We start from the raw sequence: 26,105 nt of genomic DNA, 5'->3' as shown, positions 1-26,105 counted from the left end.
AGCTTATTAGGAGGTAGAGATAACATGGTGCAAGAGAAATAGTATTGGATTTGGTGTCCAGTTCAGTATCTATTGGTTTGTATCCTTCCTTCACCGATACTACGTTTGACCCTTTGAGTATCAGAGTATCAACCTCTCTGAAGTCTCAATTTTTTTCATTTCTAAGACGAGGATAATAGAATTTTGAATGGTTGAAGAGAATAGTACCTTGGAAATTCGACAACACTATAAATCAGGGCTTGATTATTGTTTTGTTAATTGTATACACTGAAGAAAGTGATTGGGGTAACTAGGTAGAACTGTGGATAAGAACCTGGAGTCAGCGGGTGGCTAGGTGGCACAGTAGATAAAGCACCGGCCCTGGATTCAGGAGTACCTGAGTTCAAATCTGGCCTCAGATGCTTGACACTTACTAGCTGTGTGACCCTGGGCAAGTCATTTAACCCCCATTGCCCCTCAAAACAAAACAAAACAAAAAAAAGAGCCTGGAGTCAGAAGAGCTGAGTTCAAATTTGGTTCAGATATTTACTAGTTGTGTGACCTCGGGAAAGTCATTCAGTTTGTTTGCTTAGGGGGTATTCAGCTGACTCAGTGGATAGAGTGCTAGGCCTGAAGTCAGGAAGACCAGAGTTCAGATTTGACCTCACGGACATACCAGCAGTGTGACCCAGGGCAAGTCACTTTAACCTCTGCCTTAAATCTGTTGGAGGAGGAAATGGCAAACTATTCTGGTATCTTTGCCAAGAATATCCCATGGACAGTATTGGCATGCTGTGGTCCGCAGGGTCATTCATGAACAGTTGGACACAACAACAACAAAGAAAGTGATGGAGAAAATGCTTATAATGCACTTTAAACTTGTGTGTTCTCGGGATGCCTTTGTTTTTGGAGAACCATTGTTAAAACTTTTACCAGCACATCCCTGATATAACTGCTGTTTCCTTCCCAAATCTGTTATGAGAAAAGTTCTCTGGGAACTCTTCAGAACTATGTAAATGTGAAATATAATGATGATGAGGTAATAATATAGAAACTTTGAGCCCCATTTCTGGGAAGAAAGGTGCTAATTAGTCCAAAATTTATTTCTTAGCTTGTCTCCTTTTACTTAAGGCCTTACTTCTGGATTGGTGCAGTGTGGTACAATTGAAGGACTGAGTCTGGAGACCTAGGTTCAAATTATTATTATTATTATTTTTTTTTTTTGCGGGGCAATGGGGGTTAAGTGACTTGCCCAGGGTCACACAGCTAGTAAGTGTCAAGTGTCTGAGGTCGGATTTGAACTCAGTCCTCCTGAATCCAGGGCCAGTGCTCTATCCACTGCGCCACCTAGCTGCCCCTCAGATTCTTTTTGATGCTTGCTACCTTTGAATTGGGCAAATCATTTAACCTCCAGCTCTCAATCATCAGTTGTTTTTTCAAACCAAGAGAAAGATTACAGCTGGGGATGTGAGGAATGGTAATGGGTCAGTGCCATCATCATGATATTCAGCCAGAGAAACTTGAGTTTTGGAGGTGGAATTAATTCATTCTAGACTGAACTTAAATCTCTGAAGGCTTTGAAGGTTTATAGGATCCTAGAGCTGAACAGAGTTTGAGAAGTAAAATAGCTTAACTCAGTCAACAAAACTGATCCTAAGTCCCTGACCCCCAAAGCCAGTGTGGTTTGTCCCGTTGTAATGAGTTGTTATCAGCAGGCTACTAGTGCTACCTGTCACAAATGGAAGAACTGCTCACTTAACAGGAGTAACGTTAACTCTGAATGCACCGGATATATTAGGCTTGGCCTGCAATTAATTTATTCCATAGAGTGTTAATGGGTAGAAGGGACCTCAGAGATCATTGACTTTAACATATGAGAAAGTTCAAAGGCTGTGACCTGAGTTTTCTTTAGATTCAGTATTCTGTTGTGACTCCACCCTGACTTCTCTGATAGACTTATATTGAGTGACTTTGTGCTTTTAGCACCCCCTGACCTTAGTCATCTTGTCATTTAGGGTATTCATTTGCAATCCCCCCAATGTATTATTAGTAAAATATCAGCACATTAATATTATGGTTCACTGGGAAATATACACAACACAGAACTTTATATGTTTGTTATGCTTCTCTGATGTAAGATTTTTATGAAACTTTAAATGTTTACACTTATAAAGTATAAACTGTATACTGTTTATACACAGTAGTTTATACAATTACTGATGTTCATAAACTCGGTTAGAAGATGCAGACGTCACATAGACCAAATCCACACTTAGACAAGAGTCTCTTCCATAACATAACAAACAAGTGGTGATCAAGCAGACCTCCAGTGGAGGAAAAATCCATTGCATTTTTAGATGGGTCTAATTATTAGCAAGATTCTCCTTAAATCATGAAGAGCTCTGCCAGATGTGAGCTGCCATCCATTGCTCCTTCTGTAACCAAGCCTAATGTCCAATCGCACTTCTATGTGGCAGACTTACAAATTTTTGAGCACTGTTATCAAAATGTGCCTACTAATCTCTTCTCCACCCCCCACCCCCCCAGTTAGTTTGGCATGATCTTTGTGATAACTGCTTCCTTTTCTAGATATTCTTTAACCATCCCTTTGATAATGTTCTAGCATTTTGTCAGCAAAATCAAGTCTGCTGGCTTTTACACAGCCTGCTTTCTTTGACAATTGAAGCAATATTTGAATTATCCAGTCCTGTAGCTTTTCTCACTCATAATCTATCAAAAATCACTCTTCTCAGCAACAACTCCTGTACCATTTTCATTACCTTAGTTTATGGACTTATTGAGCTTGTTGACCTTAGTCAGACTCCCCTATCAAAGCTAAGGGTTTACTCTCTTAAACTCTCAATGCTTAGCTTCTGTTTCATTTCCCTCTGAGCCATCTCTGTTGTGTCCTTTCTAGTCCAAAGGTCGTTGTTGACAGAGAACAGAGAAGCAGAATAAAAATTGAGCAGATCTACTGGCTTCCCTTTTGATTAGCTTCATCCCATTCATCCTCCTCTACTGAATTCCCCTTTTTTCTTTGTTCATTCTCTTTCCCCACTACAGCACACTGACTTATGACTTAGTTGATAAGCTTTGGAGAGTTGCTTATAAACTTTGGAGTCCAGAGTTAAGTGGTTTTTCTTTGGTTAGAGGCATTCTCAATGTAGCTTGACAAAATGGAGTGGAGGGTTTTTTGTTTTTTTTTAATCTTTAACTTTCCGTACCAGCTTCAGGGAATTCTGAGGTTCAGTGTTGCTGCTACTATTGTAATAAAATCAAGAATTTTATAATCCAAATTATATTTCCTTGCTCAGCTATCAATTTACCTAAAACAGTGGTGATATTCTGAATAAAGAATTACAAAATTAAAGAAAGGAATGCTTAAATTTTTTGTACTGTGCTGAAAATTCTCCTCCCCATCTATAAAACATGAATTTGTTTTTTATGTATTTTACTACTTTTTTTTCTTGTTTTTTGTTTTTAAATCAATAAGTAATCTAGGACTAACATTAAGTTTGCTAGACCTGGCATTTGCTTGGTATATCAGGTTCAAAGTTTCCTTTCCTTTTTTATTTATTTTATATTTTGCAATGTTTTTTCGCAGCATTTAAGTTTTCCAGTGTTTAGATATTTTTCTTCAATGAAGTAAAGGTTCCATTTCACGGTTCCTAATCTTTTTTTTTTGGAATGCCAGTGGCACTCATAGTCCTGCTACTATTTTTTTTTTTAGTGAGGCAATTGGGGTTAAGTGACTTGCCCAGGGTCACACAGCTAGTAAGTGTTAGGTGTCTGAGGCCGGATTTGAACTCAGGTACTCCTGACTCCAGGGCCAGTGCTCTATCCACTGTGTCACCTAGCTTCCCCTCCTGCTACTATTCTTACAAAAACATTTAAAAAAAAAGACATTGTAGTCAGGAAATTCCAAGTATAGTTTTGTCTTTAGATAAAACCTTTTGGAGCAGCTAGGTGGCGCAGTGGATAGAGCACCGGCCGTGGATTAAGGAGGGCCTGAGTTCAAGTTTGGCCTCAGACACTTGATACTTACTAGCTGTGTGACCCTGGGCAAGTCACTTAACCCCAATTGCCTCACCCCCCAAAAAAAAAATTAAAAAAAGAGAAGATACCAGGGATGCATAGCTGATTGTGAAGAAAGGTGATCCCCAGAGAAATGGGAAGAATGGAAGACTAGGAACTATATATAACACTGGGTGCTCTGGGGACCCGTATTAATAGATTAAGAACTGGAAGACGAAATTTGGAATTGAAAAGTACTAATATTTAGATGTTGAAGGAAGGAATATCAGTGCAAGCTGTGAGACATAACGGGATGAGGAATGTTAGGTGGGTGCCCAAGAAATAGTTGTACAAGAGGCCAAGTAACTCAAGTTTGCCAATTTAAATTTTTAACAATACATCAAGAATGTATTAAAGACAACTGTTGTCTTAACATTTTAACAGTGTCTACCTGTATTTGGACAGTGAGACTTTGGCTATTCTCAAATGCTTTGTTCTGTATTTCATTTATATAATGTCAAGTGGAAAATTTTCAACAACTTATTAAGAGGCAGGATGGCATAATTGATAGAGAGCTGACTTCAAAACCAGGAAGACATGTGTTCAAATCCTACTTCTGATATGTTTTGGCTTTGTGACCCTGTAATTTCTCACTGCTCTAAACCAGAGACATCAGGCCACCACCATAATGTAGCCAAATCAGAACAATGTAATTAGTGTAATAATGTGTTTTAAAACATTATGCAGGTGAATAAAGCACTGGCCCTGGATTCAAGAGTACCTGAGTTCAAATCTGGCCTCAGACACTTGACACTTACTAGCTGTGTGACCCTGGGCAAGTCACTTAACCCCCATTGCCCACCAAAAAAACAAAACAAAAAACATTATTGCAGGTGGTGTGATCTTTATGTGTGAATTATTGGCCTGTTTTTGAGTTTGATACCTGCTTCACACCAACTCCAAGGCTGAAATTTTCAGAGAGGAAAAGGTAATTTCCTTTTCTGGTATTGGTGGAGGGATTTGATTCCTTACCTGAGAATCAATCATTAAAAACAGTTCCTACTCACAAGGAGCTTACAATATAATGGATGAATGAAATCTCTATACCCCTGAGACCATAATTCTAGTACTTATTCTTATCCTCCTTATTGCTAGTCAGCATCATAATTCTGGCCATGGTAGGGGAGAGAACATTTCCATAGTGTAAATAACATCAGACTAGATGGTGATGTTAGATTAAAATATTCTACTATTTCTTTTTGATAAGTTCATTCTATAATTTGGGACATGATTAATTAGCATGTTATTTCTTTTCTTTTGTTTGTTTTTTGGCGGGGCAATGAGGGTTAAGGGTCACACAGCTAGTAAGTGTCAAGTGTCTGAGGCCGGATTCGAACTCAAGTCCTCCTGAATTCAGGGCCAGTGCTTTATCCACTGCACCACCTAGCTGCTCCCCCCCCCCCCATGTGATTTCTCTGAATAGTTCTTCAGTGATTTCTTGGGTTGTCAATCCATTCAGTGAGCATGCTACGTGCCAGGCACTGTTCTATACAAATAGAAGACTCCACTCTTACAGAGCTTAACATACCATTGAGGGAGATAACGTGTATGCAGATAAGTAAACATAAATGTTTACATTTCTTTCCCAGGACTGGAAAGAGGATGAACAACAGGGACTGAGATGTCCAGGGAAGGCTTCAGCTGAGACAGAGATACGCAGACGGAGACAGATAACATTTAGTCCAGTCCTTAATTTTATAAAGCCCCAGAGAAATGACTTTCCCAAGCTCTCATGTAGTGAGTGCTTTAATCCACTAGAAATAAGAAACCTAGCTACTGGCACTATCCAGGAACATTTAACTTGTGAATATGGATGAAAACATGTTGCAAACCTGCCCCCCAGCTCCCCAAACTGTTCCAGAGAGCTAGTCTTGCTGCTGCCCCCTGCTGACCACCATAGGGAGTTGTGTAAGCCAACATGTCGCCCTGCTCTTAAATACAGTATTAATGTTGTCATTAACTTTTCAGCCTGTCTAGATCAAGAGCTTTCCTCACAACTTCGGGGTATTCCTCTTATAACTCATTTTACAGATGGTGAACTGATACTCAGGTGAAGATCACACCCCAGCACTGTCTCCAAATCTAGTACTATTTTCATCTTTGTTCCCTACTCTTTCCTTTGTTAGTTGTTCTAACTCACTTCTACCTTGGGCATTCTCTTTTCCACATATATAGTACATTCACCCTTACTTAATCATAGGATTAGCTCTAGGCCTATTCTCTTTTTTCAATTATTTATTTATTTATATTTTTTTTAGTGAGGCAATTGGGGTTAAGTGACTTGCCCAGGGTCACACAGCTAGTAAGTGTTAAGTGTCTGAGGCTGGATTTGAACTCAGGTACTCCTGACTCCAGGGCCGGTGCTCTATCCACTGGGCCACCTAGCTGCCCCCTATTCCCTTTATTTTTACTGTTGAGGAAATGGATGTCTAAAGAATTTAAGTGACTCACCTAAGCTCACTTAATACTTAGAAACCAGACTGGGATTAGTGGTGACCTGGACTACTTATACTACTCTGGGGGTTTTATTATCGTACTATGTATTATGTACTATGTACCTCTGCTTCTGGGGCAGCTAGGTCATGCAGTGAGTAGTGCTGGGGCCAGAGTCAGGAAGATGTGAGTTCAAATCCATCCTCGGACAGATCTCAGACCCTGGGCACAAGTTACAACCCTTGTTTCCCTCAGTTTCCTCATCTGTAAAATGGAGATAAATATTAGGACTCAGTTCCCAGAGTTGTTTTGAGCATCTAGTGAGATAATAATTGTAAAGTATTTAGCACAGTGCCTGGCACATTTTCTCCTCATTTGTGTCTGTGTATGTCCATGTATGTGTATGGCAGCCAGATGAACAGTCTGGTTGCAAGACACTTACTGGCTGTGTGACCCTCTGTTTGCCTCAGTTTCTTAGTAACTATTAAGAGAAGAACCAGGAGAGGGCCACCTAAATGAAAACCAAGGCAGGACAGCGTGTTTAGGAGAAGGTTAACAGCATCAGCAACTGTAGAGGGGTCAAGGAGGATGAGTTAGAACGGCCACTGAATTTAGCATTTAAGAGATCATTGTTTATGATTGTTATTAGTACTATTGGAACTTTGGTCTGAACAAATAAATCAAGTCAAATGAACACTTCCCATATAGAAAAAAACGGGAAGATTGTAACCAAAACTTACTTAATCTTTCAGAATCCTTGTGAGCAGCATTGGGTTCAGATGGCAAGTGGCCACAGGGGTCTGAAGAAAGTAGAGAGTAAGGAGATGAGGGCAGCAAGTGTGATTCTTCTCTCTTCCTCCTCCCCCCCCTCCCCCCCGAATTGAGGGTGACAGAGTTAACTTGGGGGACATCTTGGCATGATTGTTGGCATCTGAGGAGCTGGTAGATAGAGGGAATTTAAGAAAGAAGGAATGATTGATGTGAGCTACCCAATTGGGATGCAGTTAAGGTCATAAGGAGCAAGCTTGGCCTTGGCAAGGAAAGGGGCCAGCTTTCAGAAGGGGGCAGGGCGCAGGATAGGCAGCAACAGAGAGGGTTTTTTTTCTCCTTCCTTCCTTCCTTTCTTTTTTTCCTTTCCTTTTCCTTCTTTCTCAGTGAGGGTTTAAGTGACCTGCCCAGGGTCACATAGCTAGTAAGTATCTGAGGTCAAATTTGAACTCAGGTCCTCCTGAATCCAGAGCCGGTGCTTTATTCTCTATGCCTCCTAGTTACCCCAACAGAGAGGGATTTTGAAATTTGTAATGAGGGAGCTTTCAAAGGCCTAGAATCCTTCTCCAAAGTTGGAGCCAAGTTTCTCTGCTGAAGACTGTGGCATAGGGAGCTTGAGGAGAGATGGGAAGGTCTGGGGCTATCTAAAATCATATACCTTTATTATCTCTAATATTATATATACAATTAATAATGGGGTCTCTGAAGCATTAAAAGATTTTGCCATACTTTTAGAATAACCGGAGTTAATTTTGATCAGTTACTATAGAAAGTGATTCCAAAATTGGCATGTCCACTTAGAAGTATCCTAGGCATTTAAAATTTGTTGACCAGATGAATAACGTGCCCTTCACCCAGGAAATCTGTGGTTCTCCAGATCCTCCAAGTTTAATCCTTGCATTAAACTAAGCCGTCAGAGAGCAAAGCATCATCTGGACCATATTAATTAATCTCTTGCCAATTTACTCTCTGGGTTCCTTTATTTACTCTATTCCCAGAGCACTTGGCAATTGGTTGTCCTTTGTTCTCAAAGAGGACCAAAATGACATCACTTTATACTGGAGTCAAGGCATGGGGTGGCTGATCAGACCAATATGAGCTTACAATGCTTTACTACAGGTTGGGCACAAATAGTCCATGGAGATGGCTCCAAATTGAACTAGTTACTGCAAATTCTGATTTGCTCATAGAGCACAGTGGCGCCCCTGATGCAGGGGGCACCATGCTATGTGGTCTGAGCTTAAGTACTTATCAGTGACTGTGAATTAAACGCCTACTGACTGACCATGCTAGGGGAAGGGCAAAGTTCACATAAGACCAACCTGGACAAACCCTTGACCTTTATTGACAGAACCATCAGATTAGGCTGTTGTATGTTTTATAGCTCAGTATTATTTACACAAGGATCCACGTCGTAGATTCCTGCTCCACTTATTCTCCAGGAAAAATTTGTCAGTTTAAATGAATTTTGTGCATGTGGGTGTCTATCTGTCGCAAAACAAAACCTATGTGGAATCCTTGCGCTTCTCATTTCATTAGCTGCTCAATATTTACAACAAATTTTGTTGTTGTTTTGTTTTGTTTTGCTTTTGGGAACTCCAAAGTATCCATTCTTTTCAACTTTCTTCAAGATGGACTCTAGAGTCAGTGGTTTGGTCTTTAAGGATTCTTTTTTTCACGTGGTGTTTGTAAAAGGCGTGTACAGTGTAAATGGAAGGCAGTCTCAGGAGTAGAAGACCTTCCCTAGGAAGGTGGAACAAAAAATAGTTCCCATTCTTTGCTTCCTGGTTAGGCTGCTTTGAGGAGAGGCATTTGCATTCCTGGGTAGGACCCAGTTTGGTTGCTTTTTGTATTTATTGTAAATTACATTCAGCATGGTGGTTCCCATGAACTCCAGAAATTTTCTCTACAGGTCATTGCTTGTAACATATTAATGATTAAATGCATAGTCTAATTTTTTTTTTTTTTTTGGTGAGGCAGTTGGGGTTAAGTGACTTGCCCAGGGTCACACAGCTAGTAAGTGTTAAGTGTTTGAGGCCGCATTTGAACTCAGGTACTCCTGAATCCAGGGCCTTATCCACTGCGCCATCTAGCTGCCCCAAATGCATAGTCTATTAATTTAAAACAAGTAGAACAGGTCAGCCTTCGTGGTGAGATTTTCATATAGGGAGTTTCTTAATTGAAAACATAAATGAGAGATTGATTATTTTATTGACAGTTTGCTTGTGCAAAGCACTGTATTAATGGCTCACACCCCAATGAGGGAGATGACACATGTGCACATGAGATGGGAGGGCCCCATGGTCCTCAGGGTGCAGGGCAAAGCAGATGGTCAAGTCATTTCAGTGATAAAAATCCTTTGATGATGTAAGGGCAGTTGCTGGGTTGTATCTCCAGAGAGCTTGCTTCCCAGATAGATGGCTGTAGGCACTAAGCTGGAAGCATTGCTCTTCTCCAATGCTGTTGGGTTCAGAGGTTCTGGGCTATCTCTAGCACTGTCTGAGGGGGAATGGTCGTCAAGGTTCTAGTGATAGTCTGACTTGGCATATGTTACCTGTCTTTATATCCATCCACATGTATAAATTGATCTTATTCCTGTATAGATTGTGCTGCGTGTCTAGAGAAAGTAGTTTTTCTCTTTCACCTTTTGGCATGAGGTCATGGCCACAGTGGACAGAACTTGATGTATGAGGTCAGAGTTGCCACAGAAGACCCATGTCAGCTCTATGCAAGGACAAACTTCCTAAGAATTAGAGCTGTCCTGAAGTGTAATGAGATTTCTTGGGAGCCAATGGATTTCTCTTTTCTGGGGGGGGGGGGGGGAGAGGGGGATCAACAGGCAGACGCTGAATGGCCACATTGCCGTAATACTTGGTGACTTTTAAATTCCTTTGATAGCCTTTAAAACCTTTTTTTTTATTTTTTATTTTTTTTTAGTGAGGCATTTGGGGTTAAGTGACTTGCCCAGGGTCATACAGCTAGTAAGTGTTAAGTGTCTGAGGCGGGATTTGAACCCAGGTCCTCCTGACTCCAGGGCCGGTGCTCTATCTATTGCGCCATCTAGCTGCCCCCTGAAACCTTTTTTTAAAAATAATTTAGTCTTCTGGTTTATGACTAATAATTGCCAAACTCTTGGTTCTTAGTAATGTGCTGGATGATTCTCATTCCTCAATTTGTTCTTGTTCTGTCAGGGGAAGATTTTGCTTTAAAGTGTGGGTGAATGTCTATGGGTGAATGAATACTGGAGAATTTCAGGACTTGACACTAGCATATAATTTCTTCACTTGTAGGTTTGGATAGAGCTAACAAATAGGTATGAACCTTTCTGTTGCTGTTGGTTCTGTCACCAGAACAGCTGGGACATGGAAGGAAAATCTTTTTACCTCATTAGTTCCTAGCTTATCTTGTCAGAAGCGAAGGTTAAATGGTTTGGCCATTGTTACCATGTGAGGAAGGATTTGCATTCCTGACTCCAGATATAATATTCTAACTACAATACCATGTTAGAAAAGTATGAGTGTGAGAGGGAGGGAGGGAAAGGCGGCAGGGGGGCGGGGGGGGGAGGTGGAGTGAGTGAGAGTGTGTAAGAAGTGAGCCTCTCCTCTTCAGACTTGTGATTTCATTTGGTATAGGAAACATCTGGTAACCAGTTTGTGTATATTATGTAATAGCTGTAGAGCCATACATATATCTAGATCTATCTATCTATTCTGTAAACTCAGAGGGACAAGTGTGCTGAGAAATGTGCAAAGTTGCATCTTTGTTCGACAAACTGAAAATTGCCTTCATGTTGTGAGTGTGTATCATCTTGGACAATGAGAAAGCTTTCTTTTAAATTTTCAGAATTGGGGCAGCTAGGTGGCACAGTAGAAAGAGCACGAGCCCTGGATTCAGGAGTACCTGAGTTCAAATTTGGCCTCAGACACTTAACACTTACTAGCTGTGTGACCCTGGGCAAGTCACTTTAACCCCAATTGCCCCCCCCCCCCCAATTTTTTTCCCCAGAATTCTTTTTGTGTGGGGGTGGGGGGGCGTGGGGCAGTATTGCTATTTATTCTCGCTTACCACCTCACCCCAGTGACTGTAATTTTAGCTTCTAGATTGCAGAGATGTTTGCCTTAGGGTTGTCAGAAATAACGAGTTTACCCCTCCGATTATATGCCCTGCAAGGACACAAAGGATCAGACTTTAAGAGATGCCATCTATCATTGGTGGCCGAAGCGGGGGAGGGGGGCGGTGCATGCTGGCTTTCCCTCTGACAGCTACCATTCACAACCAATGAATCTCTGATTCCAGTTATGATATTTGGAGCTAGAAAAAGACTTCAGATGAGGAAACTGAGGCTTAGAGATGTTGAAACTCAGATTGGTATTCATAACCTCCCGACCCCTCACAAATTACATCATCTGCTGAGCCAGAATTAACACCATATTCTTGCTGAAAAATTTTCTTTCAGTTATCAGCTTTTACCGTGTTTTTTTTTTTTAAATGAATTTTTTTTGGGGGGTGAGGCAATTGGGGTTAAGTGACTTGCCCAGGGTCACACAGCTAGAACATGTTAAGTGTCTGAGGCCGGATTTGAACTCAGGTCCTCCTGACTCCAGGGCCGGTGCTCTATCCACTGCGCCATCTAGCTGCCCCAGCTTTTACCGTGTTAACATCTCTAGCCCCCAATTTGCTGGCATTTATAGGGCTTACTATGTGTCAGGCACTGAGCTAAGAGCTTTACAAATATCAATCCTCACAACCTTCGAAGGTAGGGAGAGGCAGACGAAGGTTGTCCGGGATCATATAGCTTGTTGAGTGTCTGAGGCCACTTTTGAACTTGAATCTTCTTGACTCCACACCCAACTCTCTATCCATTACACCACTAAAAAAGGGTCTTTGATGTTCTTGGAAGGAATTGGATGCAATCAGACAGATGCATTTGTCTTTGTACCAGAGGAAAAATCACTTCTCCCCTCAGAGATGCACCTTTCTCATTTGTAATCATTCTATCACCTTTGTTAAGGGCTTGCTTTGTTTGCATACAGTGCAGGCCTTTACATGCAAAGCTTGTGTTTGGGTTGTGGGTATCTCATGGTAGCTGTGCCTGTGTTAAATTAGTTCAAGCCAAGTTGTCACTGTCACCCAGAGAATGACAGAGAGTTGTACTCGGAGGCCAGGAACCACGTTTCTTAGGACAATCACTATCTTATTTGTGGACATTTGTTGTAATTTGTGTCTGCCATTTCTCACTATTAGCAATTTATATGAGAGCTGGCTTTAGGGTCAAGAAGACCTCATTTTAAAGCCTCTGAAACATAGTTATTATCCCTTCCACATTGAGACTTTCCCCATCATGTGTTGGCATAAGAAATTAAATGGGGATTTCGGGGGAGTTATGCAGAAGCCACAAGAAGGCCAGTAGATGACACAGAAAAAGCATTTTTACTTACCTTTACCTACATATAGCCAATGACCAAATAGTTAACCCAAATTTTACAATAACATACATAAATAACCCCGTAAAAGAAAAGAATGAATTTAGACATATTCTTTAGTACGAAAGGAAGGACAAAAAGTTTTACACGGATTTTCCAGATCTTGGGGTGCCACAGCCCTAACCCCCACAGTGTAGAAGGGATAATGATACTGTCTGCCCCTTGGGCTAGGCATTTCTCTAAACTGATTTGCACTGGTAGAGGGAGTGCCCAGATCTGAGAATTTCTTATTTATGTACATATAATAGAATCCCACTGCAATAGCTCATTATTATGCTCACTTAGATACACTTGACCAGACCACATTCCTTTAGTATAACTTTTTTTTTTTTTTGGTATGGAGGCAATGGGGCTAAGTGACTTACCCAGGCTCACTTAGCTAGTAAGTATCTGAAGCCTGATTTGAACTCAGGTCCTCCTGACTCTAGGGCCAGTGCTCTATCCACTAAGCCACCTGGCTTCTGCCTCTAGTAGAACTCTTACTGTAGGTCTTCTCCCCACCCCACCTTGGAGGCTCCTCCAGTTGACTATTTTGAAAAAATCCACTCATGGAATATATCCCACAGAAGGGAGTTATCTAGTCATCTATATAGGGGGGGGAAATGGATAAAATATCAATTGTCCAAATAACAGGCATTGGATGGCCAATCTATTATACAGTCAGTAGACTTGTAGCATTGCAAGTGGACAGTAAGTTGGCACCAGCACACAATAAATAGGAAGGGGAAACTGCGGTGCTTTCAAAAGTTCCAAGTTGCTCCCTTTCACAGATATCCATCCTTTTTGTCTCAGTGACAAAACTCTGTGGGTGATTGGTGAGCTTCAGAATCTTCAGGCCATGGAGATAGATGCTTGGAGGATGCAGGTTGGCTGCAGCAAGTTAGCTTTAGTTAATGCCTTCTGCCATGCTGATTCCTTTCAAAATAGACTAATAATGCTTTTTCTTCCCCTTTCTAATAGGAGATGGGACTGCTAGAGAAAACAGCCCTTTCATTAACAATACTGACATGGAAAGAGAAAATATCTATGAAGGAAAAAACATGGCGCTGTTTGAGGTAACTTGCTTTCTTTTGTGTATTGGATATACAAACACGACTAATTTGTCTCAAGGATATTCGTTGGTTGTGATTTAGAAAGGTGTAAAGGTAGAGTTTGTTAATTCAGCATTGATGGACATTGCCACACTTTTCTGCATTTGAAGCTTAGCACTTATAAAGAAAGAAATTGTCTAAGGGAAAAGATCAGTTCCACTCATAAGAATCTTGTTTATCAGCTATTTACAATAAGTTATTAGAGTAGTAAAGTTAGCAAAAATGTATATAGAAAAATGTCAATACTCCAATAAATATAGCATTTTTTAAAAATGCCAGTAAGCTAAACAAAATGAATGGCTAGATATGCCTTCCATGAATTCATATAGCCTTTTAAAATTAAACTTTTTAATTCTTATTGCTGTAAATTGGGGGAGCATGGAGAGAAGGAAAAAAGTTAGTATTTGAAGGAAGGAGTCTTAATTTTATGCTGTCCAAGTACTGACAGATTTCATTGATAAACATTAGAGCCATTTGGGGAATGGTTTTTTACCCATTTACTCAGGGCAAGTAAGTACACTCTGTAAATCAAAGAGACTGAATTCTTCACTGAATGCTATGTTCAATACATGTGAAGGGAGATTTTTTTTTTTCTTTTTAAAACCATTGAAAAATTTAAAAAATGTCAGTATTAAGTGAGAATGATGCATTCTTAAAGCAAAACAAAATGTTTTGGTTTTTTTTCTTATCATCTTTACATCCAAACAGGAAGAAATGGATAGCAATCCCATGGTATCATCGCTTCTTAATAAACTAGCAAATTACACCAATCTGAGTCAGGGTGTGGTCGAACATGAGGAGGATGAAGATAGCAAGCGAAAAGAAATTAAGGTATTTAAATTGAAAACCTACTCTTTTAAAAAATTTTTTTAAAGAAGACAAGGATCCCCACAAGATTCTGAGGAGAATATAATTGAGTCGGCGTAAAAGTTCTTCTCTAACAAGGTATCTTCCACTATTTGTTGATCTGTCATACTGAGATTGCATAAGATTCCTTAATAGATAGAAAACATCAGAGAAAAGTTTTTCAGTGATCTTTTATTGTAAATTATCCTTCAAGAAATAAAGGTGGGTGTGGGTTTATGTTTATAGCATGTTCCAAGACAGTGCAGTTTTAAGCTATTAAAGCTGAAAACTTTTGGGACACTCTATGCTTGCTGGTAAGTGTCAAGGGTCTTTGTTATAGAGGATGTTTTGTATAGAATTAAAATGGAAGAGGGATTACCTGTAAATAAAAATTTCCTATAAATAGTAAGGGGTGGGGGAACCTCTAATTCTTCAATTTGGCTTCAAAGTTTTTAACAACCTCTAATTGGAAAAAGTGAAGGCACAAATTGTTCTTATGATTCCCAAATTCTAAACTTTTTTTTCCTGTACCATTTGAAGACTCCTGAAATAAAACAGTGCCCTTGTTGGCCATCTATCTTCCACAGGGACTCAAAAGAACTTGTAAGGAATTGTGGAAATATTAGATTCCCTGCATTTCCAAAGCCAGAAATAGAATATCCTTGCCCTTAATGAGCTAGCATTCTACTGGAGGGATTGAAGCAGTGTTGTGGCTTGAGATGTTGTCTTAGATTTTATTCTCCTTCTGTCTCAGGCTCCACGAATGGGAACTTTCATTGGCGTGTACTTGCCCTGCCTGCAGAACATCCTCGGAGTCATTCTATTCCTGCGTTTGACGTGGATCGTAGGTGCAGCAGGAATCCTTGAGTCCTTCATCATCGTGTTTATGTGCTGCACTTGTGTGAGTAGGACATTTATTGTTCCAGTGATATTATCACACACTTGAAATGATGGTTGTCGTTAACTGACAATTCTAGTACTCATTCTTAGCTTTTACTAGGCAATACTTCATATTGGTTTACTCTGAGTTATAGCATAGCACAGTTACATCACTAATTCAGATTGATTTTGTCTAGTTAGTCTGAGGGCACCTGGCTTGTGGAGAACAAAATTATCCCTTTGTTTATTACATGATTAAGCCTTGGAATCAGTTTCACTCCTGGGAGAGACCTCTAAGAACCACCCAGGGTCCCCACTAGGGCACCCCCTTCTAGATGTGTTTCAGGTAAGACCTAGAGAAGAGAGTGACATGTTTAAGATCACATAGTTTTTTGATGCCATAAGTGAGACCAGAATAGACCTACATCATGCAGACAATATGTGATAACATACATAGCTAAGCAAGTTAATTGGATGCTTTGGCTCAGTTCAGATAGTAAACCTTTTGGGTACGAAATAACTTTATGCATTTTAGATTTAAATTTCTGTAGTCCATGAATTCTAATACCAAGGTATTTTCTCCAGGCTTTTAAAATAAATGGTTTGACCATAGATATTTTTAAATTACCCTGTTCAACTTAACTTTGGGGGGGGGTGAGGCAGTTGGGGTTAAGTGACTGGCCCAGGGTCACACAGCTGGTAAGTGTCAAAGGTCTGAGCTCGGATTTGAACTCGGGTACTCCTGATTCCAGGGCCAGTGCTCTATCTACTGTGCCACCTAGCTGCCCCTTCAACTTAACTTTAAAAACAAATAGTTGTCTTTTGGTTGGGGCTTGTGGGAGAGATAGTTATTATTGTTCAGAACTTAAGAAACAAATAAATAGAAATTAAAATAGAAATTTTTTAAAAAGTGTTGTGTCAGTATAGTTTGAAATATTTGAATGCACCCGTTGACAAAGAAATCCTTTTCATTCTTTAGAAATATGGAGGACACCTGTTGTGCTTTGTAGTGTACCTGTGTAATATTGTTGACTTGATTAATGGTGAGGACCTTAAGATCATTTCCCTGCCCAAAACAGAAATCTGAAAGTTAAATAATAGTACAAAGCAGCAGGATTCTTCTGTGGTCATGAGTAGAACCAGTAAAACATTGTACATAATAACAGCAATATTGTAATAAAGATCTGCTGCGACTTTAGCCAAGACAGTTCTAAAGGACCCCTAATGAAACATACTCTCCACCTCCAGAGAAAGAAGTGATGAACTCTTTTAAATTTTTTTTTTCTTTTGCTAATATAGATGTGACCTCACATATATAATTGATATATTGCTTGCCTTCCTTTTTTTTTTTTTTTTTTGTGGGGCAATGGGGGTTAAGTGACTTGCCCAGGGTCATACAGCTAGTAAGTGTCAAGTGTCTGAGCCCGGATTTGAACTCAGGTCCTACTGAATCCAGGGCCGATGCTTTATCCACTGTGCTACCTAGCTGCCCCCTGCAATGGGCTTTCTAAACAAGCCTACCTGTGTATCCATGTTAGATATTTGTGTATATATATGCACATTCATATATGGATGTGAACATAGGATCAAAAGAGCAAACCTGGTGAGTTTAGATGGGGGAGTGGAAGGAAGGCTGGTTGGGGGAGGGGTATGTCATCAAAAGTAACTGAGAAAGAATAATAGTAGTAAGATCAGTCACTGAATTTTAAAAGGAAAAGGTCAGGGAAAAAATATCTTGAACTCAGTTATACCTTTTATATACAAAAGACCACAAGAGGGAAATCTTTTAGACAGTTTTTTGTTCTTCAGTATGATTGCATCGGTAATGTCAATATTTGAACTGTAAAATGTGTTATCCTTGAAAATAATATATAGTTAGAACATTAAAGTAAATCGGTAAAAAAAAAAAAAGGAAAGGTTCACCTACAACATCAGATCATGCAGAAAGGTCAGAGATGATGTCATTCCTCTTCTCATCCCCATTAGTAATTTTAGCCCTTGAAATCCCCATTAGCATTTTACCATTTGAAATTCAGACCTTCTTTTCTTTCTATTCAACCTGTTCCTCTTTCCATTCTGTCACAGCTATTCCTTATACTATTTTTCAAATAAATATATGCATTTCCTGCCTTTTGCAGGAAATATGTTCTTTGCCAAATTTTTGTTTGTGTTGTCTTATCTGAATGCCATCTCTCCTTTCCCTTTCCTTTCCTACCATCTCTGGAGAGATTTTCAGATTTTACTCATCTGTTAGGATGCATTTAAAGTCCCCTTTATGCCCAGAGGTTTTCCCTCAGGGAATTTATTTTTCCTCTGAACTATCTCACTTTGAGCTCTTAATCTCATTGTCTTTGAAGTGCCCTTAGCTAACTATTTCAGGAGTGTCTCTTTTATCTCTTGAATTAGATTATAAACTTCTTGAAGGCATAGACCATATTAAAAAATTTTTTTTTCTTCCTTTTACCTCAGCAAAAGATGTCTTGCACAGTGCTGAGTGCTGCATACAAGTATACCCCTATTGGTGTTGTTAATTGGTTCTGTAATAACATTCTTAAAATGATATTACTAGGGAAGGCAGCTTTTAACTGGGATGGGAACTGGATGGACATATCACTGGAACCAGTGAAGGTCACCTGTTTTTGCTTTAAAAAGTTGCATAGACCATTAGGGTCAGACTCCCTGCTGATCACATAGTGACATAGAAAACCACAAATGAACACCATCTATGTTTTATTGTATTTTTATTCATTTTTGTTGAACACTTGTCAGTTATGTTTTAATCTGCTTTTGGTTGAATGCAGGAGTTTTGCAGGCTCCATATTAGCCCTAAGGCCTTGAGTTTCACACCTCTGGCTTTGAGCTCTGAGGGTTTAAGTGACCTGCCCAGCTTCACACAGCTTGTATGTGTCAGAGGTGAAATATTACAGGCAGCTTTTATGTAAATACACAAATTTAACTCCTGAGCGGGCAGGTTAGAGGATCCTGTGCTGGCCTTATTTTGTTAAATGTATTTTTGTTGATGCTTTTTAAACAGTCTTGTTTTCAAATAGGCAATTCGCCAAGTTCTGTCACATAATGACTTTCATTTTGCTGCCCTTATGAAGGATGTGTCTGTATTTGTTGGATAAATGCATGACTGAGAAGGACGCTGTATTTCATTCATGACTAAGATCACTCAGGACTTTTTAGAGGACAATTTTGGGTATTAGGAGTTTAGGAATCTCACTATCTGATCTAGCAAGGAGTTATTTTATAATGTTAGGTATAAAATCAAAGAATTTACTTATCAGATAGAGTTGATGACAAAAATACTCTAAAGGACTAAGTGAATAAGAAACAGCTCTTCAATGCAGTGACAATACATTTCTCAAGTAAGCATTGATTATTGGGATGGATGGTGATTTTAAAGGTTTTTTTCTGTATAAAGTGAGTAAGGAAAAAATGCTTTCACCTTTTCTTTTTTCTAGACGATGCTGACAGCCATATCAATGAGTGCCATAGCAACAAACGGTGTAGTTCCAGGTAATAAATTTGGACCATTCTACCCTCTTAACCTTGTTTCTCATTTATAATGTCTTTTGAAGACTGGCTTTTGTAAAGGAAGCCCAAGGATTCAGTAACTAATTATAATGTGACCATGGGGAGAATGATAGCAGATGACAGGCGCCCCCCCCCCCCCCCCAGTGGCTACTATTTCCAAAGGCAGGACTAAAAATGTTTGTTTGCCAGAGGTTGCCAACATCTGGAGTCTATGAAATTAAATGAGGTGAGGCAAAAAGGATTTGGTAGCTTTTTACTTGGTTGTGTTTTGGAGCTGAATGGTCAGTGGGTCCCTCATTCCTTACTAACTGGACTGTATGTGTTACTGGTTTGGGCTTTTTTTTTTCCCATCGCATTTGGTAGTGATTACTGCTCTGTGAATGATGCCATCTGTGTTGCAACCATATCCTATCCTAGCAGGGTCTTCCTGGGGCTTAGATCAATTCTTTGAAGGAGACCCTTGAATTCAAGTAGTAATTTGCCTTGAATAATTGGTATGGCTCTGTGACCCCAGTGATCTCACTGTGTCCTTTTTACTGACTGAACCCTGATTCCTGATGTTTTCTTAACATTTCTCTTGAAGAGCACTTAAATGATTTCTTACTCCAAATGGACCATTTTGGTGTTTCTTAAGTATATAAAATGACTCACGTAACTGAAGTGTTTTATGACCAGCCCCCATATTCAGATACCACTTTTAAGTGTGCAGCATGTGTCCTATTAAATAAGACAGCAATTCATTCTAATCTAAAGAATATTTTTAGACTAGCTTATTTTTAGGCCATGAAAGTTTAAGCACCCTTATCTTTAAGGAAAGGTTACATTTTCTTCATGTTTATCCTGAATTTTAATTTCCCGACAGAACTGTTATTTTCTTTAAAATTCAACCATTTATTTTCTTTTTTGAAAGTTTTAAAAAATCATGCGTGTGGGTGGTAGGTGGTGGTTGTGTGTTGTGTGTTGTGTCTCTGTGTTGGACTTGGGTGGGGGCAGGAAGGAAAAGTGAGATGTAAAATGTTTTGAAAACAAGTGCCACTTGTAATGGCTGGATGAGAAGCTGGTGGCTTTCATAAAAACCCATATGCTTCTTGCTTTCCTTCTATAGACGGTCTGTTGAGGAGAGGGCTGCTTTAATCATAATTAGCTAGCATTTTTTTTTTTCTGTTTTAACCAATGCTATCTCATTATCTTCACAACAATCCTGGAAGGTAAGTACTATTATTGTCCCAGTTTCACACATAAGGAAACTGAGGCAGAGAAAGGTGAAGTGTCTTGTCCCAGGGTCATACAGCTATTAAGTTTCTGAGACCTAGCTTGAACTTAGGTCTTTCTGACTCCTGGTTCAATTCTCTATCCTAGCTGCTGCTTTTATAATGAAGCTCAGTGGTGACTTTGGCCAACTAAAATACCTCTTACTGACTTGACAGACTTTGTAGCCCAGCAAAAATTGGTCTGTTATAAGAAGTGTTATTTATATCTTTTGGGAAGTGCTTTTCTTGTGTGCAATAGCTTAGCCAGGACTTGCAATATGGTCTTTGAAATGTTAGCCTCATTATTTAAAGTGGATAGAGAATCCTCTCTGTATTAGGGGTAGCTAAGTTGTGTGTGTGTGTGTGTGTGTGTGTGTGTGTGTGTGTGTGTGTGTGTGTGTGTGTGATGGACTCTAGGCAGTCTAGTAAAGGGCCCAACCTCAGAGTAATGTTTACCAAACACATCAGTTATATTGACCTACAGTTACAGGTTTTGGTTTTTTTCTTTTTTGTTGTTGTTTGTTTTGTATAGTATTTTCAAAAATACAAGTTTATGGAATCCAGGCTAAGATTGCCTGCTCTAAACATAAACACTGTAATTTAGCAGACAGATATCAACTCTGGTGTCCCATTTTTGGCTTGGGGATGGGAAAAGGGGGGGAGGGGCAGTGTTTTTAGTACTTTCAAAGATGGGTTATTTCACTTGCATAGTGAAACTTCCACTGATTCAGGCCACAAACTTGCCATATCTTAGACAATTTCATCTTGCTATGGTCATGCTCTAACGTGATAGGCTAACCCATAGCCTCACCAGATTTATACTGTCCTGAAATATCAGTCACTGCTTGACCCTCCTGAATGGAAATATTCCCAGTTAGATAGGACTTCCTAAAATATGTGTTCAACTTTTGAGAAATTGGTATCCTCCTCATCAGGAGTGTCATTTTAGTGGCAATTAGAAGGGGGAGAAGATATGAAAATAAATGTTGCCTCTGCTGTTAAGGAGCTTATGGTTAACTAAGAGTAATAAAATGTATACTCAAGAGTGTTGACCTGGAAATTAAGGCAACAATCAATATAGGAGAAATAAGGTCTTTAATTGGGGCGGAGGAACTATAGCTCCTGGTATCACAAAGCTAGGAAGCTAGGAATATCCAAAGATGGGAACTGAGGACAGGTTTTTTATGGGGTAACAAAAAAAGAACCAAAAGATTTCTCCAACTACTTAATGTAAAGGAACCTTTAACAAAAGAAACAATAGAACTGATTCTGATTCTGAATAGAAACTACTTAATGTAGATAGATTGTTTTACATAATAACATAAAGTCCGGGGAGAAGGGTGGGGAATTTGGGGAGGGGATAAGTTACTTGGGGGAAGGTCCATAAGTCCTTCAAGAGTCTGGAAATGACAGACAGTCAGCCCCATGCAATTAATTTGTTTGGGAAAGAGGGGACTGGGAGGGGAATCAGTTCTCAGTAAATTTTGTAGTTCTCTAGAGATAAATATTATATGGATGAGAATACAATAGGCAAATGTGAGATCAGAGGAAGGACATACCACTCCATTTGGGAAAGCCTTTGGGCCTTATAGGTTTTAGAATTGGGGTGGGGGGGGATTTTTTAGTTTTTACTGTATTTTTATTTGTTTATTGTTATTGGGGTTTTTTGGCATTGGGATAGCATGAGAAACTGAGGTATGAATTGCAAGATGTTTGGAATTCAGTGAATAGTACAATTTGTCTGGAATGCAAAGTATGTAAAGGGGTGTAATAAAAGAGCTAGAAAGATAGATTTGAGTTAAATTATGTAGTATCTTGAATGCCAGGACAAAGAGTTCAGTTTTTAAAAAGGGAAAGATGTCATCAGATCTGATTGTTAGAAATTTAAATCTGAAAGTAGTGTGCAAAATGGATTGGAGTAAGGAGAGCCTGGGAAATCAATTAAGAGGCTATAGTCCAGGGCAGAAGTCACATCATTAGATCTGGAAGGCAACTTGGAGATCAGTGAGCAAGCATTTATTAAGCACCTCCTGTGATCCTTGCACTGTGCTAGGCCCCAAGGATGAAAATACCAAATAGAAGAAATGAAGCATTTCCAACTTGCAGAGTGTGTTTTGACTTACATTCTTATAAATTTGATTTAGTTCCGTATATATTTTAGAAATGAGGCTTTTATGAGAAATACTGGCTGTAAAAATTGTTTCCCAGCTTTCTGCCTCCCTTCTAATTTTGGCTGCATTGCTTCTGTTTGTACAAAAACTTTTTAACTTAATGTAATCAGTCATCTATCTTGCATTTCATAATATTCTCTTGTTTGGACATTAAATTGTTTTCCTTTCCATAGATCTGAGGGGTAAACTACTCTTTCCTCTCTTAATTTTATTATGGTATCACCCTTTGTCTAAATCTTTTATCCAGTCATTTTTTACTGTGTCTCCTGTGCCTAATCTATTCCACTGATCCACCACTCTATTTCTTAGCCAGTACCAAATAGTTTTGATGACTGCTGCTTTATAGTATAGCTTCAGATTTGGTATGGCTAGCCCAGCAGGGTGTTTTTTGACAGTGGAGACAACAAAACACATTTCCAGAGAAACACAACTGTTAAATATAAGACAGTTAAGGCACTGGAGTTAATTTGAATGTAATTCCCCACTCAACAGTTTGACAACTGACTCAAAGATTGACTTTCAAGGGAGTTGTTATTAGAAATCAGATAACCAAGAAAGGTTTCATGTGCGAAGTGAGACCTGATCCAAATTTGAGGGAAACCTTTGATGCAGTGATGAGAAAGGAGGACATTCCAGATATGGGGGCCCAAGTACTATAAAAGTATGGAGACTAGAGAATGGAGGTGAAGGGAAAGACTTCTTACACAAGATGGAACTTAGGCTGAGCCTGAAAAGAAGCCAGGCAAGCAGGATGAGGTGAGAGAGAGTTCAAGGCATGTGAAAATGCACGAAATCAGGAGATCCTCCTGTCATGTTTAAGGAACAGCACGATTCTAGGGGCAGCTAGGTGGCGCAGTGGATAGAGCACTGGCTCTGGAGTCAGGAGTACTTGAGTTCAAATCCAGCCTCAGACACATAACACTTAGTAGCTGTGTGACCCTGGGCAAGTCACTTAACCCCAATTGCCTCACTTAAAAAAAAAAAAGGAACAGCACGTTTCTTGTCTCTAAGTACATGGTACAACTTATAGGAAAAGTAATTTAATGTGCTAGTCATTCCAGTGAGTTAGAGATTACTTTAAAAAAAAAAACAACCCCCCCAAATCTTATGAATTTACAGGGTATTCCCAGTATTTCCTTCACAGTTCGTTTGCTACATATAACTGGGGCTCATACATAGTTCTATTGAACAAAGAAGATAACAAATCACAAAGACAAGCATTTTATTTTGCTTCTTTGATATTAATAGTATTTTTTAAAAAATCAGTCCAAGTTTCTAAAGAACGCTCAGGTTAAAAGCATGCAGCCTTCAGCAAAGGTAATTTTAATACTGGGTTTTTGGTTTGAAGTTGTTTTATCATTCTGAGGCTTGGGAAAGGAGTCTGTAGCAGGGTATAACAAACATCTCAAGGGTTTAATGTTCTTTAATAGGACTAGTTTTGGGGGTTTTTTTTTGATGGGGCAATGAGGGTTAAGTGACTTGCCCAGGGTCACACAGCTAGTGTCAAGTGTCTGAGGTCGGATTTGAACTCAGGTCCTCCTGAATTCGAGGCCAGTGCTTTATCCACTGCACCATCTAGCTGCCCCCTTCCCCCCTTATTTTTGGTGAGGCAGTTAGGGTTAAGTGACTTGCTCAGGGTCACAAAGCTGGTAAGTGTCAAGTGTCTGAGGCCAGATGTGAACTCAGGTCCTCCTGACTCCAAGGCCAGTGCTCTATCCACTGTGCCATCTAGCTGCCCCATGAGGATCAATTTAAAAAACCGTTTCTTTCCCTTAACTTTCAGGTTGGAACCTTTGCCCTTTTTCATATGGAGGGCAAAGTTGCCTTCCCCATTCTGTCACTTCAGCCTTCAGTCACTCTGTAAAATAAGCATACCCTCCTGATGGCATTTTCTTTTTTCCCCCTCTGATTTTTTTCTAGCTGGAGGCTCATACTACATGATCTCAAGGTCTTTAGGTCCTGAATTTGGAGGAGCAGTCGGACTCTGTTTCTATCTGGGGACCACTTTTGCAGGAGCCATGTACATTTTAGGAACAATTGAGATTTTCCTGGTAAGTCTTTTGTTTGGTTAGTTTATGATGAAATTCATTTTCTCTCTGTCTCTGGTCAACTTTTAAAAGCTGTCAGTCCATTTAGAGGGACAGGGCCTGTAAAAAGATGGCATCCCCAATAGAAATAAATTAAAAAGAGACATGAGTTTTAGGGGATAGTAGGTGGGTTCTGTTTTAATCATGTTAAATTTGAGATAACAAATATCCAGTTTAGAACATCCAGTAACTAAGTTGTTGCTCATATGACTGGAACTCAGGAATTTATTTATGGATGTGAGTGAGATATTTGGTCACTGTACCCATGGGCTCTCATGAGGTCACCAAGTATAGAAAACAAGTCAGTTTGGGCAGGCGTCAGTGCTCAGCCAGTTCTTGTTTTTGTTTGTTTGTTTTTGTTTTTGTTTTTGTTTTTTTGTTTTTTTGTCAGGGCAATGGGGGTTAAATGACTTGCCCAGGGTCAGACAGCTAGCGTCAAGTGTCTGAGGCCGGATTTGACCTCAGGTACTCCTGAATCCAGGGCCAGCGCTTTAACCACTGCGCCATCTAGCTGCCCCCTGGTTTTTGTTTTTGTTTTTGCTCAGCCATTTCTTGAGGGCCTCCAAACTGATTCCTTCATCTCATCTGGAAATCTTCCAAGTCTTTTTTCTTTTTCCCATCATGGTGACAGGGCTTAGGGAGTCCTAGTCTCCCAATGGTTTTCTCTCCTCTCACTAGTTTCATTCCCCCCTCCAAAAAACAAAACAGAATAAAGTTTTTTCAAGAGTGTTTGCCTCCAAAAATATAATTTTAATTGAATTAGAAAAACTTTATGGATTAGCTACTAAATTTATCCACCCAGGTAGGCTGTGTTGTTTTGGGGGGGGGGGAAAGGGGAGCATGAAAAATGTTGGAAGACAGTTTCCAGTAATTCCTACTGATTTCATTAAGAATTTGAACTAAATATAACCCTGTTGTATAAGCCAGTGCTAAACTTCCACTTAATAACCAATATTTCTTTGTACTTAGCTCCTTCTTTCTAATGCCTCTTCTTTCCTCTGGGGCTGTTTATCAGTTGGTTCTTTTAGATGACATTTTCATGCTTTCAAATTCATGGACAGGATAGAAATCTGAACCTGTATAGTATCTCTTGGTGGTGTATAATATCTAGTTGGGGTTAAGTGACTTTCCCAGGGTCACACAGCTAGTAAGTGTTAAGTGTCTGAGGCCGGATTTGAACTCAGGTCCTCCTGAATCCAGGGCCAGTGCTCTATTCACTGCGCCACCTAGCTGCCCCCTTGTAATTTTTAAGAATATAAAGTTCTGAGAATAAAAGTTTTGAGAACTGCTAATGTAGTTGATGGTATTTGCAGGCCATTTCCTAATTCCTCCCTTCGGTATGTTAATTACATAGTCTTGCCTATGTGTTTGATAGCTTCATCTTAAAAGAGTTAGATTGCCTTCCATTTCCAGTTAGTTGAGCTCTTGCTGCCAGGGTCATTAATTAACCTTGTCTTTTCTGGTATAGTATCAAGATCATCAGACCTTGAAGACATCGAGGCTT

At 39.6% G+C, this 26,105-nt stretch overlaps 1 protein-coding gene across 3 annotated transcripts in view; it reads left to right on the top strand.

Annotated features, from left to right (window-relative positions):
• Nucleotides 1-26,105, top strand: part of SLC12A7 (solute carrier family 12 member 7) — a 141,879-nt gene that overhangs the window by 52,679 nt on the left and 63,095 nt on the right. For all 3 annotated transcript variants that reach the window (XM_043974442.1, XM_043974432.1, XM_043974423.1), the window contains exons 2-6: nucleotides 13,698-13,792; nucleotides 14,537-14,659; nucleotides 15,429-15,575; nucleotides 19,021-19,075; nucleotides 24,435-24,565. In XM_043974442.1, coding sequence (XP_043830377.1) covers nucleotides 13,698-13,792; nucleotides 14,537-14,659; nucleotides 15,429-15,575; nucleotides 19,021-19,075; nucleotides 24,435-24,565 — 551 coding nt within the window. The remainder of the gene's footprint in view (nucleotides 1-13,697; nucleotides 13,793-14,536; nucleotides 14,660-15,428; nucleotides 15,576-19,020; nucleotides 19,076-24,434; nucleotides 24,566-26,105) is intronic.

The sequence above is a fragment of the Dromiciops gliroides genome, chromosome 1 (assembly GCF_019393635.1).
Source record: "Dromiciops gliroides isolate mDroGli1 chromosome 1, mDroGli1.pri, whole genome shotgun sequence".
Taxonomy (NCBI): domain Eukaryota; kingdom Metazoa; phylum Chordata; class Mammalia; order Microbiotheria; family Microbiotheriidae; genus Dromiciops; species Dromiciops gliroides.
This window is presented reverse-complemented; position numbering and strand designations above follow the sequence as displayed.